The sequence below is a fragment of the Chionomys nivalis genome, chromosome 10 (assembly GCF_950005125.1).
Source record: "Chionomys nivalis chromosome 10, mChiNiv1.1, whole genome shotgun sequence".
Taxonomy (NCBI): domain Eukaryota; kingdom Metazoa; phylum Chordata; class Mammalia; order Rodentia; family Cricetidae; genus Chionomys; species Chionomys nivalis.
The window spans coordinates 3,209,674-3,222,553 of NC_080095.1; the positions used below are offsets into that span (position 1 = coordinate 3,209,674).

General features: G+C 40.3%; 1 protein-coding gene across 1 annotated transcript in view; it reads left to right on the forward strand.

The window, feature by feature from the left end:
- The first annotated feature begins 500 nt into the window (after window positions 1-500).
- The window catches only part of Itgb8 (integrin subunit beta 8), a 90,720-nt gene continuing 78,340 nt past the window's right edge, over window positions 501-12,880 (forward strand). The window contains exon 1 of the mRNA XM_057782887.1: window positions 501-1,429. Within this exon, the coding sequence (XP_057638870.1) occupies window positions 1,303-1,429 (127 nt within the window). The 5' untranslated portion in view covers window positions 501-1,302. The remainder of the gene's footprint in view (window positions 1,430-12,880) is intronic.

Genomic DNA, 12,880 nt, shown 5'->3' on the forward strand with positions numbered 1-12,880 from the left:
GGGTTCACAGCTGCCGTTCGGACTGAACAAAGTCTCTCACTGCACCGTTATGCTAGCGTTGGGGTTCAAGAATTCAGGGCAATGAAGGAAAAGAGGACTCAGAGTGCGATTCCTGTTGCGCCACTATGCACCAGGAATTCCTTAGAATGATGGGAATGGCAGTTATCAGATTCGAGGGGGAGAAAAAGAGCTGGAGTGAGCAAAACAAAGAGCGAGTGTGGGCCGCAGTGACTTCATGCCTCACCAATGTCCCGCCCACGCTACGGAGCTGGAGCTGTTGCTGCTGCTGCTGCCCTGGGCCGCTGTGGCGCTTGCTGGCTACCAAAGCAATGAACACTGTAGCGTGGGGAGGTTTCCTAGCAACTCTCAGCTCTGAGCACACCCAGTCACCCGAATTCTTGGAGGCCCCCTCATGGGGGAACCCACAGCACTAGAGCACCCCATCCCTGCTCATAGCCTGCCTCGCCTCCCTCTCATTCTCAACGGGTACAGCCCAAAGAGCATCAGCTGTTCTGGGCGGCCAGACGCCTGAGCAGCCTCAGCCCAAAAGGACAAGGGTACACAACTCCCTCTGAGCAAGGCGAAGTGGAACCTTTCCTCCCAGCCGGGTAGGCAGTGGCTCGGTGCCTGCGGGCACAGACCGGGGCTTCTAGGGCACTCGCGGAGCCATTCCCCCAGCTGCTGGCACCCGAGCCTCCTCTCCCGCCAATCGGGACGCTGACGCCCTTGGCTTACTGAGCCTAAGAGGAGTTGGCTTCCCTGCCCACCTGTGGAAGAAGCTCGCACCAACAGATGCGCCAGCAACTCCCCCCACCCCCTTGGCCTTCTAGCCGTCCCCTCCCACTAATGCAGCATCACCCTGTGAATTACATTAGGGTGGTTTTCCCCCCAGCCTCGGGCTTTGTTTGGGTTTGATTGTGTTTGGCTCTTTGCTAAGCTGATTTATGCAGCAGAGCCCCATCCGCTGGAGAGAAACAAAAGGTCTTTTCTTTGTCCGGAGCCGACTGTGGAGCCCTTACTCGCTTCGCCGCCGCGGGCCATCGGCTGTCCGAGGAGGCGCTTTTGGTTGAGACCCGCCGGGCCCGCTGTGCGGAGATGGGAGGGCCGCAGGGGCCCTGAGGTGCAGAGAGCTGCCAGGCCCGCGGACCTGTACCGCCTACTCAGAGCCCCTGGGTGGGTCAGACCGGCCTGCGGAAAAGGTCCTAGGGATTCTGGGCCCGCGGGCCCTAAGGTGCGCCCCCAAGTCGCGAGCGCGCATCAGGAGCGGCCAGGCAGCCGGCGCGGGGCGGGCTGCTTTGCATTATGTGCGGCTCGGCCCTTGCTTTTCTGACTGCTGCACTGCTCTGCCTGCACAACTGCCAGCGAGGTCCTGTCTTGGTTCTCCGGGCGGCCTGGCTGTTTTCACTTGTTATCGGACTGGACCAAAGCGGTAAGTTATTTTGCTTTGTTTTCTTCCCTTCTTCCAACGTCTTGGGCTGGCATTGAGAGCTTCTGGCCTGGACATCCCTGACAGGTAAGTGGCAGATGTTGTTTCTCCTCAGTCCTGAGTCTTAAGGAGGACAGGTGTGTGGCACAGTCCTCCATTGACAAGCCAGGTGTCATACATTGCCATCCTGGAGTGACAGCAATAGTCCATGGTTGGAAAAGTAGTTCTTGAGTTAAAATTTGGGAAAGAGACGGTTGTACTTAAAGAAGCCAATTTGGGGGTTCCAATATTTCCTGAGAATATCACTGTATAGACTGTGTTCCCCTTCTTTTCACTGGGGGCAGGAGGTAACATTCACTAATGACATTTGGATCAAGGCTGAGGCTAAGATGATTAATAGTAGGATGGAGTCTTCCATGTGTTGGCCTATGAAAGAACAACAACATACAAGTTGCTTCTACCATAACCATTCAGCCTGGATGAATGAAATGCCCTGAGAAGTATCTACGGGGTGGGAGATGAACACTGTTCTTGATAATCTTTTGTGGTTAATTGACCCCTCCCTAAGTTCAGTCTCTGATACTGATATCACCTCTCTATAAACTTTACTGTAAATCTGCCTTTCCTAAGTCACAAAGGATAGTTCTCCTCAAATACCACATCAGAAGGAGTTTGGGACTTCAGCTCGCTGGCCCTATATTCTTAGTGAGCCATGAAACAAAATAACAATAATAACAATTACCAGTCTACAGGTCAGACAGTAACATAGAAGTCAAGTATTTATTTTTACAAATGGAGTCACCACTGCCATATTTTAAATTTTCTTCTCACTTTTCTTGTCACTAATCCCTTAAATTTTACTAAAGACTACTACTACTTAAAATAGTTTTAACTAATAGCCACAATTCTGTTGTAAAACTAAATTTTATACCTGTATTTTGAATTGATGTGCTGGCATTCTGCCGGAAGTTAATTAAAGGTAAAGCTTATATGTAAAAACTTATAATGGAAAAATTCAGATAACTTCTTTGACTATTGCATATATAGTTGAGCAACACTTGTTTTGGGTGAGATTTGCCTAGATATCTGAAACAGGGTTTATTAGAGTCAATTTTTAACTTGTGGTTATTTTGAGACTTATTAATTTCAAAATAAGTGAAACTTAATGCAAGGAAAGAATCACACTTACCATCAAGTGTCTATTGAGTGGAACATGTGCTTGCCACAGCAGATTTTCCACTGATCATACTATCATCAGATGTCAGTTTACTAAAGTGTTCTCTAACTAGAGTTGGTAAACAGTCACACTAGCAAAATGACCGAAACTTGTGCCAACAGAATTTATTTTGTTCCAAAGAAAGTCTCACCTTTAACATTAGCTAACAATAGAGTTTTTAAAAGTTCATTGTTCTTGTAAAGATAAATCAGGTTCCCGTATAATAGCAAGATATTTCCATCCAGTGGCTATTATTGATCTGAAGCAAGTATTATGAATGGGCTGCCTTGCACCTGCTGATGGGAAAAGTGAATGCTAATTTGAAATCAAAACAAGGCATCCGTTTCCCAATCTCTGTCAATATACAAAGGCTTCTGATATATACTGACTTGCATAGTAGTAAAAAACATGAAAAAAATTTAAATTACAGTCAGTGCCTTTCAGCAAATTAGAGATCAGTATAAACATCTGGACTTTGTGATACATCTACAAGTCTTAAATTACAGGTCTCTACTGTATAAATTAAATGCTTAAAGCAGAATAGAAATTTAAGTATCAGTTACAAAAGAAATCTTTTCCCCATGTCCAGTAGTTTACACCAAGAAAATGTTGAGGGCAATAAAGTCATACTTAGAAGACTGAAAACTACATAAGAAACACATCCATCACTTTGGCTTTAATTTTTAAAGTACAATTTATACAAATGCTTTAGACTTTTAGTATTGTGAGCAGAGGGAAGTGAGGGTGGCTAAATACAGTAGGTGGGGCATGTTATGAATGAGATACAAAAATTTCTTACTTAGGAAATATTGCTCCAGTTTCTTTTAAGTTTCCTCAAAGAAACTAATGAAAATTGAAGACAGAGTTATCAACACCAACACTGAAAAACTGGTTACTAATGGTTTTCTCCTAGATAAAAAAAATAAGTTAATATTTGAATAGTTATCATAGCAACACTTTATTTCTACATTTGATGATTTTAAAAGATTAAAAATACTCTATTACTCAATTACATAGCAATAGAGAGATGGCACACTTCAAAAGCCATAATTTCTTTATCAAGCAGTAACTATTATTGTAATGAGATTTGATCTTCTGTTTCTTGAGCTATCAAGTGTTTGTTCTTTTCCATTACAATCAACCAAAAGAATGAGCATGGCTTTGTGACAGCAGTGTGACTTTCCCTCAAACAGATTAATCATATCAAATATTCTAGGAATTTCCCCACCCCCAGGTTTGTGTGTGTGTGTACTCATATATGCACAGATGCACAGCCATGTGTATGGAGTGCACATATGTGTGGGTATGAATGCATGTGAGTGCACATGCATATGGAAGCCAGTTATTGATGTTGGAACCATCCTAAGTAGCTATCTCACCTTGGATATTGAAGTAGAACCTCTCAAACAAACCAAGAATTCACTGATAATGCTAGTCTTGCTAGCCAGCTTGTTTCTAGGGATTTTGTCTCCGTCTTCTGAGATTGGAATTACAAGCAGGTCAACATACCAACTGGACATTTGTATGTGGACTTATCCGGACCTGAAAGCTTGCAGTGCAAGCTTGATAACCACTGATTCATCTTATTAGTCCCTCAAATTCTTTAGCTAATTCAGAGCAAAAAACTATTTATGGGAACCATGGCTTCATTTGGAAAAAGTCCAGTCTTTTATCTCACTTCCATAAAATGTGTTCATATTAATTCTATCTTTAGGCAACAGAGATACTTTGGGGTCTATTTAAAAGTCATCTATGATTATCTTATGTGTGAAAACAAGTAGCTGATAGGATTTCAAAATTTTCCCTTATGTTGAAAGAGTTGCCATGCTTGTTTTCTCCAAAGCCTCCTCTCATCATATTGAGCCTTTGTGGGAAGGCTGTGTTGATCATGTTGTGGTTCTGCTAAGCTAAGATCTGGGAGCTGCCCAAGGTTGTTGGAGGTTGTTTGTTTGTTCCTGGTCACTCAGACCTAAAATAATCACACAGAAACTATATTATTTGCAATACTGTTTGGCCAATAGCTTATCCACATTTTTAGCTAGCTCTTATATCATAAACTAACCTATCTCCATTATCTGTATATCACCACAAGGTTGTAGTCTACCAGCAAAATTTTAGGAAGCTAGTATTCAGCAGACTTTTGCATGAAGCAGGACATTTGAAGATCTGTTCTGTCTTTAAAGGCAAAGTCCATCAGATGCTTTCTTCTGTGTCCTGCAGAATGTCTGGCAGGCTCTTTCATGAAGCAGGAACCCTGAAGGATCATCTAACCTTTAGGCAAGTTCAGCAGTCATTTTTCTATAGGTCCTGCATGTCCAGTTCATACAGCATAACATCAAGAAGTCCAGGCAGGAGCAGTTTCTTGTCCAATTGGCTAGCACACTCCCTAAGGAGATTCTTTGATGCTCATCTTCCTCTTGAAGTAGATTGGTGCTGCCAGGAACAGATGTGTCTTTGTCATGAAAAGTCCTAAGTTCTTAAAACATTTTAAATGTCATATTCTGAAGGTATTTGAAAGGTTTGAAGAATAATTATCCATCCGAAATATATCTCTGTACATTTAGAAAACCTAACTAACATACTAGAAGCTTGATTATTAGAGATGACTATCTATTAATCTATATTTCTTAATTATAAGTTATGTTTTTTTACAGAAACTATTAATTACAACACTGTTTGGTCAATGACTCTAGTCTATTCCTAGCAAGTTCTTACACCTTAAATTAACCCATTTCTATTATTTTATATTTTACCATAAGGCTTCTGGTTTACCAGCAAGGTTCTGGTGCATCTGTCTCCTGTGGTGGCTACATGGCATATCCCTGACTCTGCCTACTCTCTCTATATATATCTTTTCCAGCCTGGCTACATTCTGTTAAGCCTTTGGCCAAAAGCAGCTTTATTCATTAACCAATAAAAGAAACACATATACAGAAGTACTTCCCACAGCAGTTCAGTTGTCAAATCTGATATCTAACCCTGCTGGGCCTATCATCAATTAAGAAGGTGATGCTGTCCACCCACAAGTTGGCTTTTTAGACCTATGATCTCCTGGCTTAACCTCATTCCTCAATCTCTGATTTTGATTCATGCTTATTCTAAGAACTTCAAAAGCAGTAGTGGCTCCAGAATTCTGTCCTCATATTGCTTAACAATACAGGGATCCCAAGTGAATTGATTCAACTTTGGCATTTTATATTATGTTTCTATGATGACACCATCCAGATGTCTATTTCTAGTCCTGACCTCTTATTGGATCTCTGGAGGAGACAGCAACAACATCCAATTTGTCTAAAGACAAGTTGATTCTTATATATTCAAAAAAGAATACCTAATTTTCTCCAAACTTGTTCTTTTCATGTTCTCTTAATTCAGTCAGTGGTGAGCCAGATTCTTGGGAGTTCAGACTAACACTTAGTAGCATCCTTGATTGTCTGTTTTTGCCATTACAAGACAGATCTCTGCCCAGTCCATTACAAACTCTATTGCATCACTATGGTTCATACAACCTTTCCTTGCCTCACACATTGGGAGTCTAGCACATCTTTTCCTCTTCACATGCATTACACCTCTATTGCATAGACACATGTCAGTCAGCTCCTGTCACTCCTCATATGCAACTCTACATAGTTTTTATCTGTCTTGAATTAAAGGCCAGGTTTTAGTTTTAGACTCTATAAGAACTGACCATCTATCTGTTCTTCTCAGATTTGATTCTAGAAACACTGATCCTTACTGTTTATGGAGGCACAAGGCATGGTTCTACTCCCTTGCTCTATGCCCTGTCACTGGAATGCTCCTGCCTGAGAAGGATTACTACTTTTTCACCCCCTATCTTCTCAGTGTCTAGCAAACATCACCCTATCAGAGAGAGTACCTCTGTGATTTCTATGGACCCTATGGAATCCTGCATCCTGCATCTTTTACTTCTGTAGTACTTAGTACCCTGTGTTATTTATGCATCAGTTTGTTTGTTGTCCTTATCTCTGTCCAGTCCCACAACTAGATTACTGCTCATGATGAGAAGCATTTTGCTTTTTTCCTGAAAAACATCATATATATATATATATATATACACACACACACACACACACACACACACATATATATATGGATATATGTGTATATATGTATGTATGTATCTGCACACACTGCAAATGAGTCAAAGTAGTAGAGCAGAAATATGCTTCTTCTAGATTGAGTCTCCAGTGAGTTCTTGTTTATCTCAAGGCAAGATTTCTCTTTGTGTAACAAATAGACGTACTTCAATGTCAAGTTCTAATATATTTAATAGAAAACAGTGACCTTCTTCCAGAGAAAAAGGTTATTCAATATTTGTAAAAATGGGAAAATAAACTGTTCTAGGTTATACAATTTCCTGTTTAGGAAGGGGGTACTACGAATAAAATGAATCACTCCCATAGCCTGACTTCTTGTTTTGGAGAACTATAAAGCCCATAGACTATGTTCAGTAATAGAGTCATATGGAGAATCTTAAAAGTAAGGAAAAACTGGCCAAGGAGCAGAATTTTTTTTTAGAATACATTGTCAGCTGATCATTTTTAGATGTATTCCAAATTTGAAAGACATTATTTACATGTGACTATATATGTTTTCATTGTAAACTGAAAAGTAAATTAGTTGGCATTGAAATAAGCCAAGAACAGTCAACAGATACAGTTCATGAAAGAAAGGAAAGCTTTCACAAAAGCTTAGGAGAGGCCATCAAGATAAGTATGAAAGTTTCCACTCCAATTGGACATTTTATGAGAATTCAGCATATTATGATGTAAAACACTATATCAACTTTCCAATTTTTACATACTGCTATTTTAAATAAGACTTTGCAGAAAACAACATGTGAGATAATCTGGTCTCTGTTCTTTGTATTTACAGATTTTTAGACTTCTACTGGCTGAATCTGGTATAGCTAGGTATAAACAGTCTGTTGTTAAATTTCTCAGTTTGCTCACAGACAAGCTCCCTTGTGTCCTTTTATGGACTACTGAAGTGGAAGGTTTTGTTTTGATCTAAGCATTTTAAACTTTAACAAATAAGTTTTATAAACGTCAGCTAGTTTTCTTACAACTCAGTAACTCTCGGCCTTTGGTGAGTCTTTGTCTGGGCTTTCCAAGAAGAGATGCCCACACACCATCTTCCCTGATTGTGCCTATTCTGTGGCATCTGCGGTCACTGCACAGCTTCTCTGTTCCTGTCCTGATAGCTCTATAATAACTGCTATAAAGACTCTTACCTTGCCAAACTGACCTGAGGATATCATCCTTTTGTGAATCCACTGAAATAACCAAACAACTTCTCCCCAATGTTCCTGTATTTGCCCAATCCTTCTTGTTCTCAAAATTCTAGCTTTTGTTGTTGTGCAAGTTGATGTCTCTCAGGTGTTATCAGCAGACAGCTATGAGGTTCTGAGAAGGATCTTCAGTTTTATAACGCATTCTCTGAATTATAACTGTATCATAAAATAAACTATTGGAAAAAACATTTTATCACAATTTATTTGACTGTATGAAGCTAAAAATTAAGTAAAGAAGGCTACCCAATTAAAATATTTACAAATGATATCTTAAAGTTTGTCATCAGGCAGTGGTGGCACACACCTTTAATTCCAACACTTGGGAGGCAGAGACAGATAGATGACTGCGAGTTCAATGCCTGTAGCCCCTGGGCTACAGACAGAGTTCCAGGACAGTCAGGGCTATACAAAGAAACCCTGTCTCAAACAAAACAAAAATATATGCTTGCATTTGAGCTCCCATTCTCTGCCATATGCTTTTCTAAGTGATTCAATGCATTCACTTTATCTTCAAAACACACTGTGTAAGAAAAGTGTGTTTATAATCCTCATTTTTGAAAGGAGAATTGACATAGGAGGGGATGAACAATGTATACAACACAACACACAGCCAGTATGAGGAGAGCCAGGATTTGAACTCCTTTACATGGCTTTACAATTTCTTAAGAAGGGTGTTATACAGGCATGTCTATCCCACGTGCCCCACCTTGTGGGTAAGGTAGGACACTGCTGTGTGTGCAGAGTAATCACAGCAAGAGGACTTCGATCTTAGAATCATAGTCTCTTCAAAATATGCATCCTAGGGAAGTTCCCAGTGATTCCCAAATTGCCTCAAGTACACCTCACTGTGGAAAGGTTTCTTGTGTGTGAGAGATTAAGGAAGAGAAAACAGGTGACTTAGTTGGGAACATCCTGTGGTAAAGTCAGCTTCCTTGTCGTCCCTTTGCTTTCCAGGCTAATATGTAAGAGTTGCTATTGGGGGAAGGAAAAGAATGAGCATCTCAGGTCCAACAAAAGTATTTACAGGGAAAAATCTATGACGTGGTCAGATTATTGACTAACTCAGACCTGATCATGCTTCACAGTGCTTACAGACAGTGTGTTAGAACTGTTAAAATCACATGCCATGTTGTATATGCACAGACGGTGTGTTAGCGCTGCTGAAGTCATATGTCATGTATATTCATATCATTTTTTTTACTCCATGCATATTCACTAACTTGGACATTCCATTGAAAATAATGATTTTCATCTATTCTTCAGATCTGGCAAGATGGGTCCCTTAGAGCCTGGCATTTCAGTGTATGTGGGGTTCAAGGCACATGTGCTTACTCTCTTCAGACAGCTTCAAAGCTGAGAGAACCAGGGTCCTTGTTCTGTGAACACAGAGTAGAACAACGGCCTGCTTCATTAGACTTGCCTTACAACCGAGGAAGAAAACTCCAAGTATGTATGTGTATGAGAGAGGGGGGGAGAGAGAGAGAGAAAGAGAGAGAGAGAGAGGAAAGAGAGAGAGAGAGAGAGGAGAGAGAGAGAAAGAAAGAGGAAAGAAAGAGAGAGATGTTTGTAGAGTACACTGCTGTCACACACACACACATAGGTAACCTTTTCTTATTCTGTAACATTAAGTATTTTTGATTTTTTTTCTAAAGATTCTTCAGTTTAACTTCTTCGGAAAAATATGAAAGGGAAGATATGTTAGGATTTACAAGTTGATAATGATAATAGGACTTCTTTTGGAAAAAAATATTTTGAACGAATGAATGAGGCAAAAGGTAAGAGGTTAATACCAGATAAGGTAAAAATAAAATGAAGATTGATATTGAAAAAATGATTAAATGACAATGTGGATCCCACATTTCTCAACATAGAAAATTTTATCTATAAAAATCTTTGAAATGTTGCCCCACCTTCCTCGGTAGGTAGAGCCAGCCTAGATGGGTCTTCACTACAAGAGTTCCTGAGCAGTCTCATTCTTTATGACCATGGTAGACATTTTCTACTCAGAATCTACCATGGCTTTTCATTGCCTTTGGGCTCTTCAGCTGGGTGGCATACCGATCACCTACAGAAGACCAAAAGTCCAATGCCCTCTGCTTTGTTTATGTCCCACCTCCAGCCCTACCCATGATCTCTTGACAAGACACACTATGCCTGCTGATTCTGTAGCCAGGGCACAGCACACAGTAGGTCCAATAATTCATTTGGAATAAATCACATTGAATAATGTGAGAATACTGAGCAGTTCTGAAGTAAGGCTGCCACACAACTGATTCCCACTCAGTTCCAACCCTTACATGAACCTACAGAATAAGAGTTTCTTCTACAAGTGGGGCTGCTTGTTCTGCATTCCCAGTCCACCACAGAGAGCAGGCTCTGGGCCTTTGGAGCAGATCTCTACCAACATCAAAGGCCAAGTCTCTGTATTCTTGACTCTTTACTTAAGTTTGCTCTTCCTTAATAATTTCTCTCTTCGAATGGTGGGTAAGAGGAGTACAAAAAGTAGTAAATACACAAGGAGTCTCATCTACTTGACTATTCTGTGGGCTTTTATTAAGCACTACACTGAGCTTTATAGTTAAAGGTAAGAATAGCCGGGTGATAGTGGCACAGGCCTTTAATCCCAGCACTTGGGAGGCAGAGACAGGCAAATCTCTGTGAGTTTGAGGCCAGTCTGGTCTACAAGAGCTAGTTCCAGGACAGGCTCCAAAACCACAGAGAAACCCTATCTTAAAAAGAAAGATATGAATAGGTAAGATTTATTTGTGAAGGATTTCTACAGGTCAGGAGGCCTCCTATGCCTGTGATGTGAAAATGTACTATCTCCTTAAGGTTTCAGCTCTCTGAGCTGGGGGAAGTTACTGGATAAGGTCTGAAAGCTCTTAGCTGATAAGTAATAGAAACAGAATTTAAAACTGATTTTGACTCAGCACTCTGAATTACCATCATAGACTGCCATCTACAGGGTAGCAGAGTTCCTCCCTGACCTTCTGAGACCTAATTCTATCCTCTTCTGGTTACTCCCCAAGCAGGCATGGAGGATGTCCTTCTGTCTGTCAGTCACTTCTAGATTATTTCTAAAATTCTTGACCTAATACCCACAAGCTGCTTTCCGGGCCTTCTTTCTGTGGGTAACTTCTTCTGTGCCGAGCTCAAGACAAACATAACCACATGTGACGACTGCCAGAAGAACCACACAGAACTTAGACACGTAGGCTGCAGTTTCCATGCAGATAAATGGCGCCTCTTTGTATTGCAGAATGACTCTAGGGCTGGGGGGGAAAAGATGGATCCTGGACTGGAGGTTTAAGAACTGCATACACTGCCAAGTTTCCAACCAGAAGACAAAATTCCCTCTCAACTTTGCATCACTTTGATAAAACACCTTGGAGCAATAAACTGCAAGGAGGAAAGATGCAATTTGCCTTAAGTCTCCAGAGGTTTGAGTTGGGAGTTGACTGTCTTCAACTCTTTAGATAGCTGAGGCACACTATCATAGCACTGAAAATCTGCAGCAGGGAGTATGCTCACCTCATGGTTGCCATGTTGCAGGGTGAGAGGGGAAGAGAGGACACGCTCTTGAACAGGGACAGGAACAAGATCTACTTTTCTGCAAGGGCATGTGACCTACTTCCTTCAAGTACTTCAATAGATTAGCCCATTAATAAGATTAACATCCTCATGAGCCAATCATTACTCAGACTATCACCTCTGAATTGTTGCATTAAGGACCAAGGCTTTAACACGTGAGTCTTAAAAGAACATTTTAAATCCAAACCACAATGAACTTCTTTGATTTAATTATTTCTTATTCTAGTTTGCAAGTATTAAATACTTGGCCGTGTTATGCCCATTGCTATTTGTACTCTGGCCTTGGCCTTGAAAAGTCACAGCATACTTGGCTAATGGTTTAACTATTATTGGAGAATGGGACGGACAAGAACAGCAGCAGAGTAAAGTGCAGAAGAACTCCTTCCCATCAAAGGGCTTTTATGTTTTCCTATATTCAGTAAACTTCAAGACGTGAACTGGTTCTACCCTCTTGCAAATACTATGTCCAAGCCATGAATATTCTTAAGTGAGTTTTACATTTTATTTTCTGTTATTAATGTAAAACATCAAAATATCTTTTCACTCACATGAATAAGCTAAATTATCCAGCTGCATATAGTTAATATCAATAAGGAAATGAATATGTAGTAAATGCTCTACTACTTTTTTTTTTACATGGAATAGAGGGACTATTTTCTACTTCAAAAATCAGCATTGATGTCACCTTATTTTGATGCTCACAGACAGGATATCAGCAGAATTTACAGCCAAACAAAACTAGTGAAATTAAACATGGCATCCCGTGGGATTTTATCCATTCGTTAAAGTGATCCACCTTTCAACAACAGCAAGAGTAGTTCTTGCTAGGAAACTGTGAGAAAGACAGACATATTCAGATTATCTCACTCAGTTGTTTTTAAAGACCCCCAATTAACTTAAGAATTAAAATGAAATCATTGAAAGAAAATTACAAAATAAATTATAATGGTCTTATGTTTATTTTTCATTTTTATTAAATTTAAAGAAGATTTGCACTGATTTATCATGGGTGTATATGCATATGTGTGCAGGTCAGAGGACCACTTGAGCAAGTCCACTCTCCCCTTCCACCATGTGGGTCCCAAGTATTGACTCAGGTTAACAGACTTTTCTGCCCCACGTATATATTCTCAAGATAACTTTAAACAATGTTTTATTTTGAATGGTACATTTTGATGTATTTAAACTTCTCATTTTAGAACAGGATATAAGCTTTTAAGAAGTAGCCTTTCATTCTGACCTTAGCAATGAGCCACGCATTGTTACTGTAAGTAGTTTAGAAATGTTGCCTCTTTTTACATGGTGTTTCATTATTATTTTGTTTTGCTTGGGA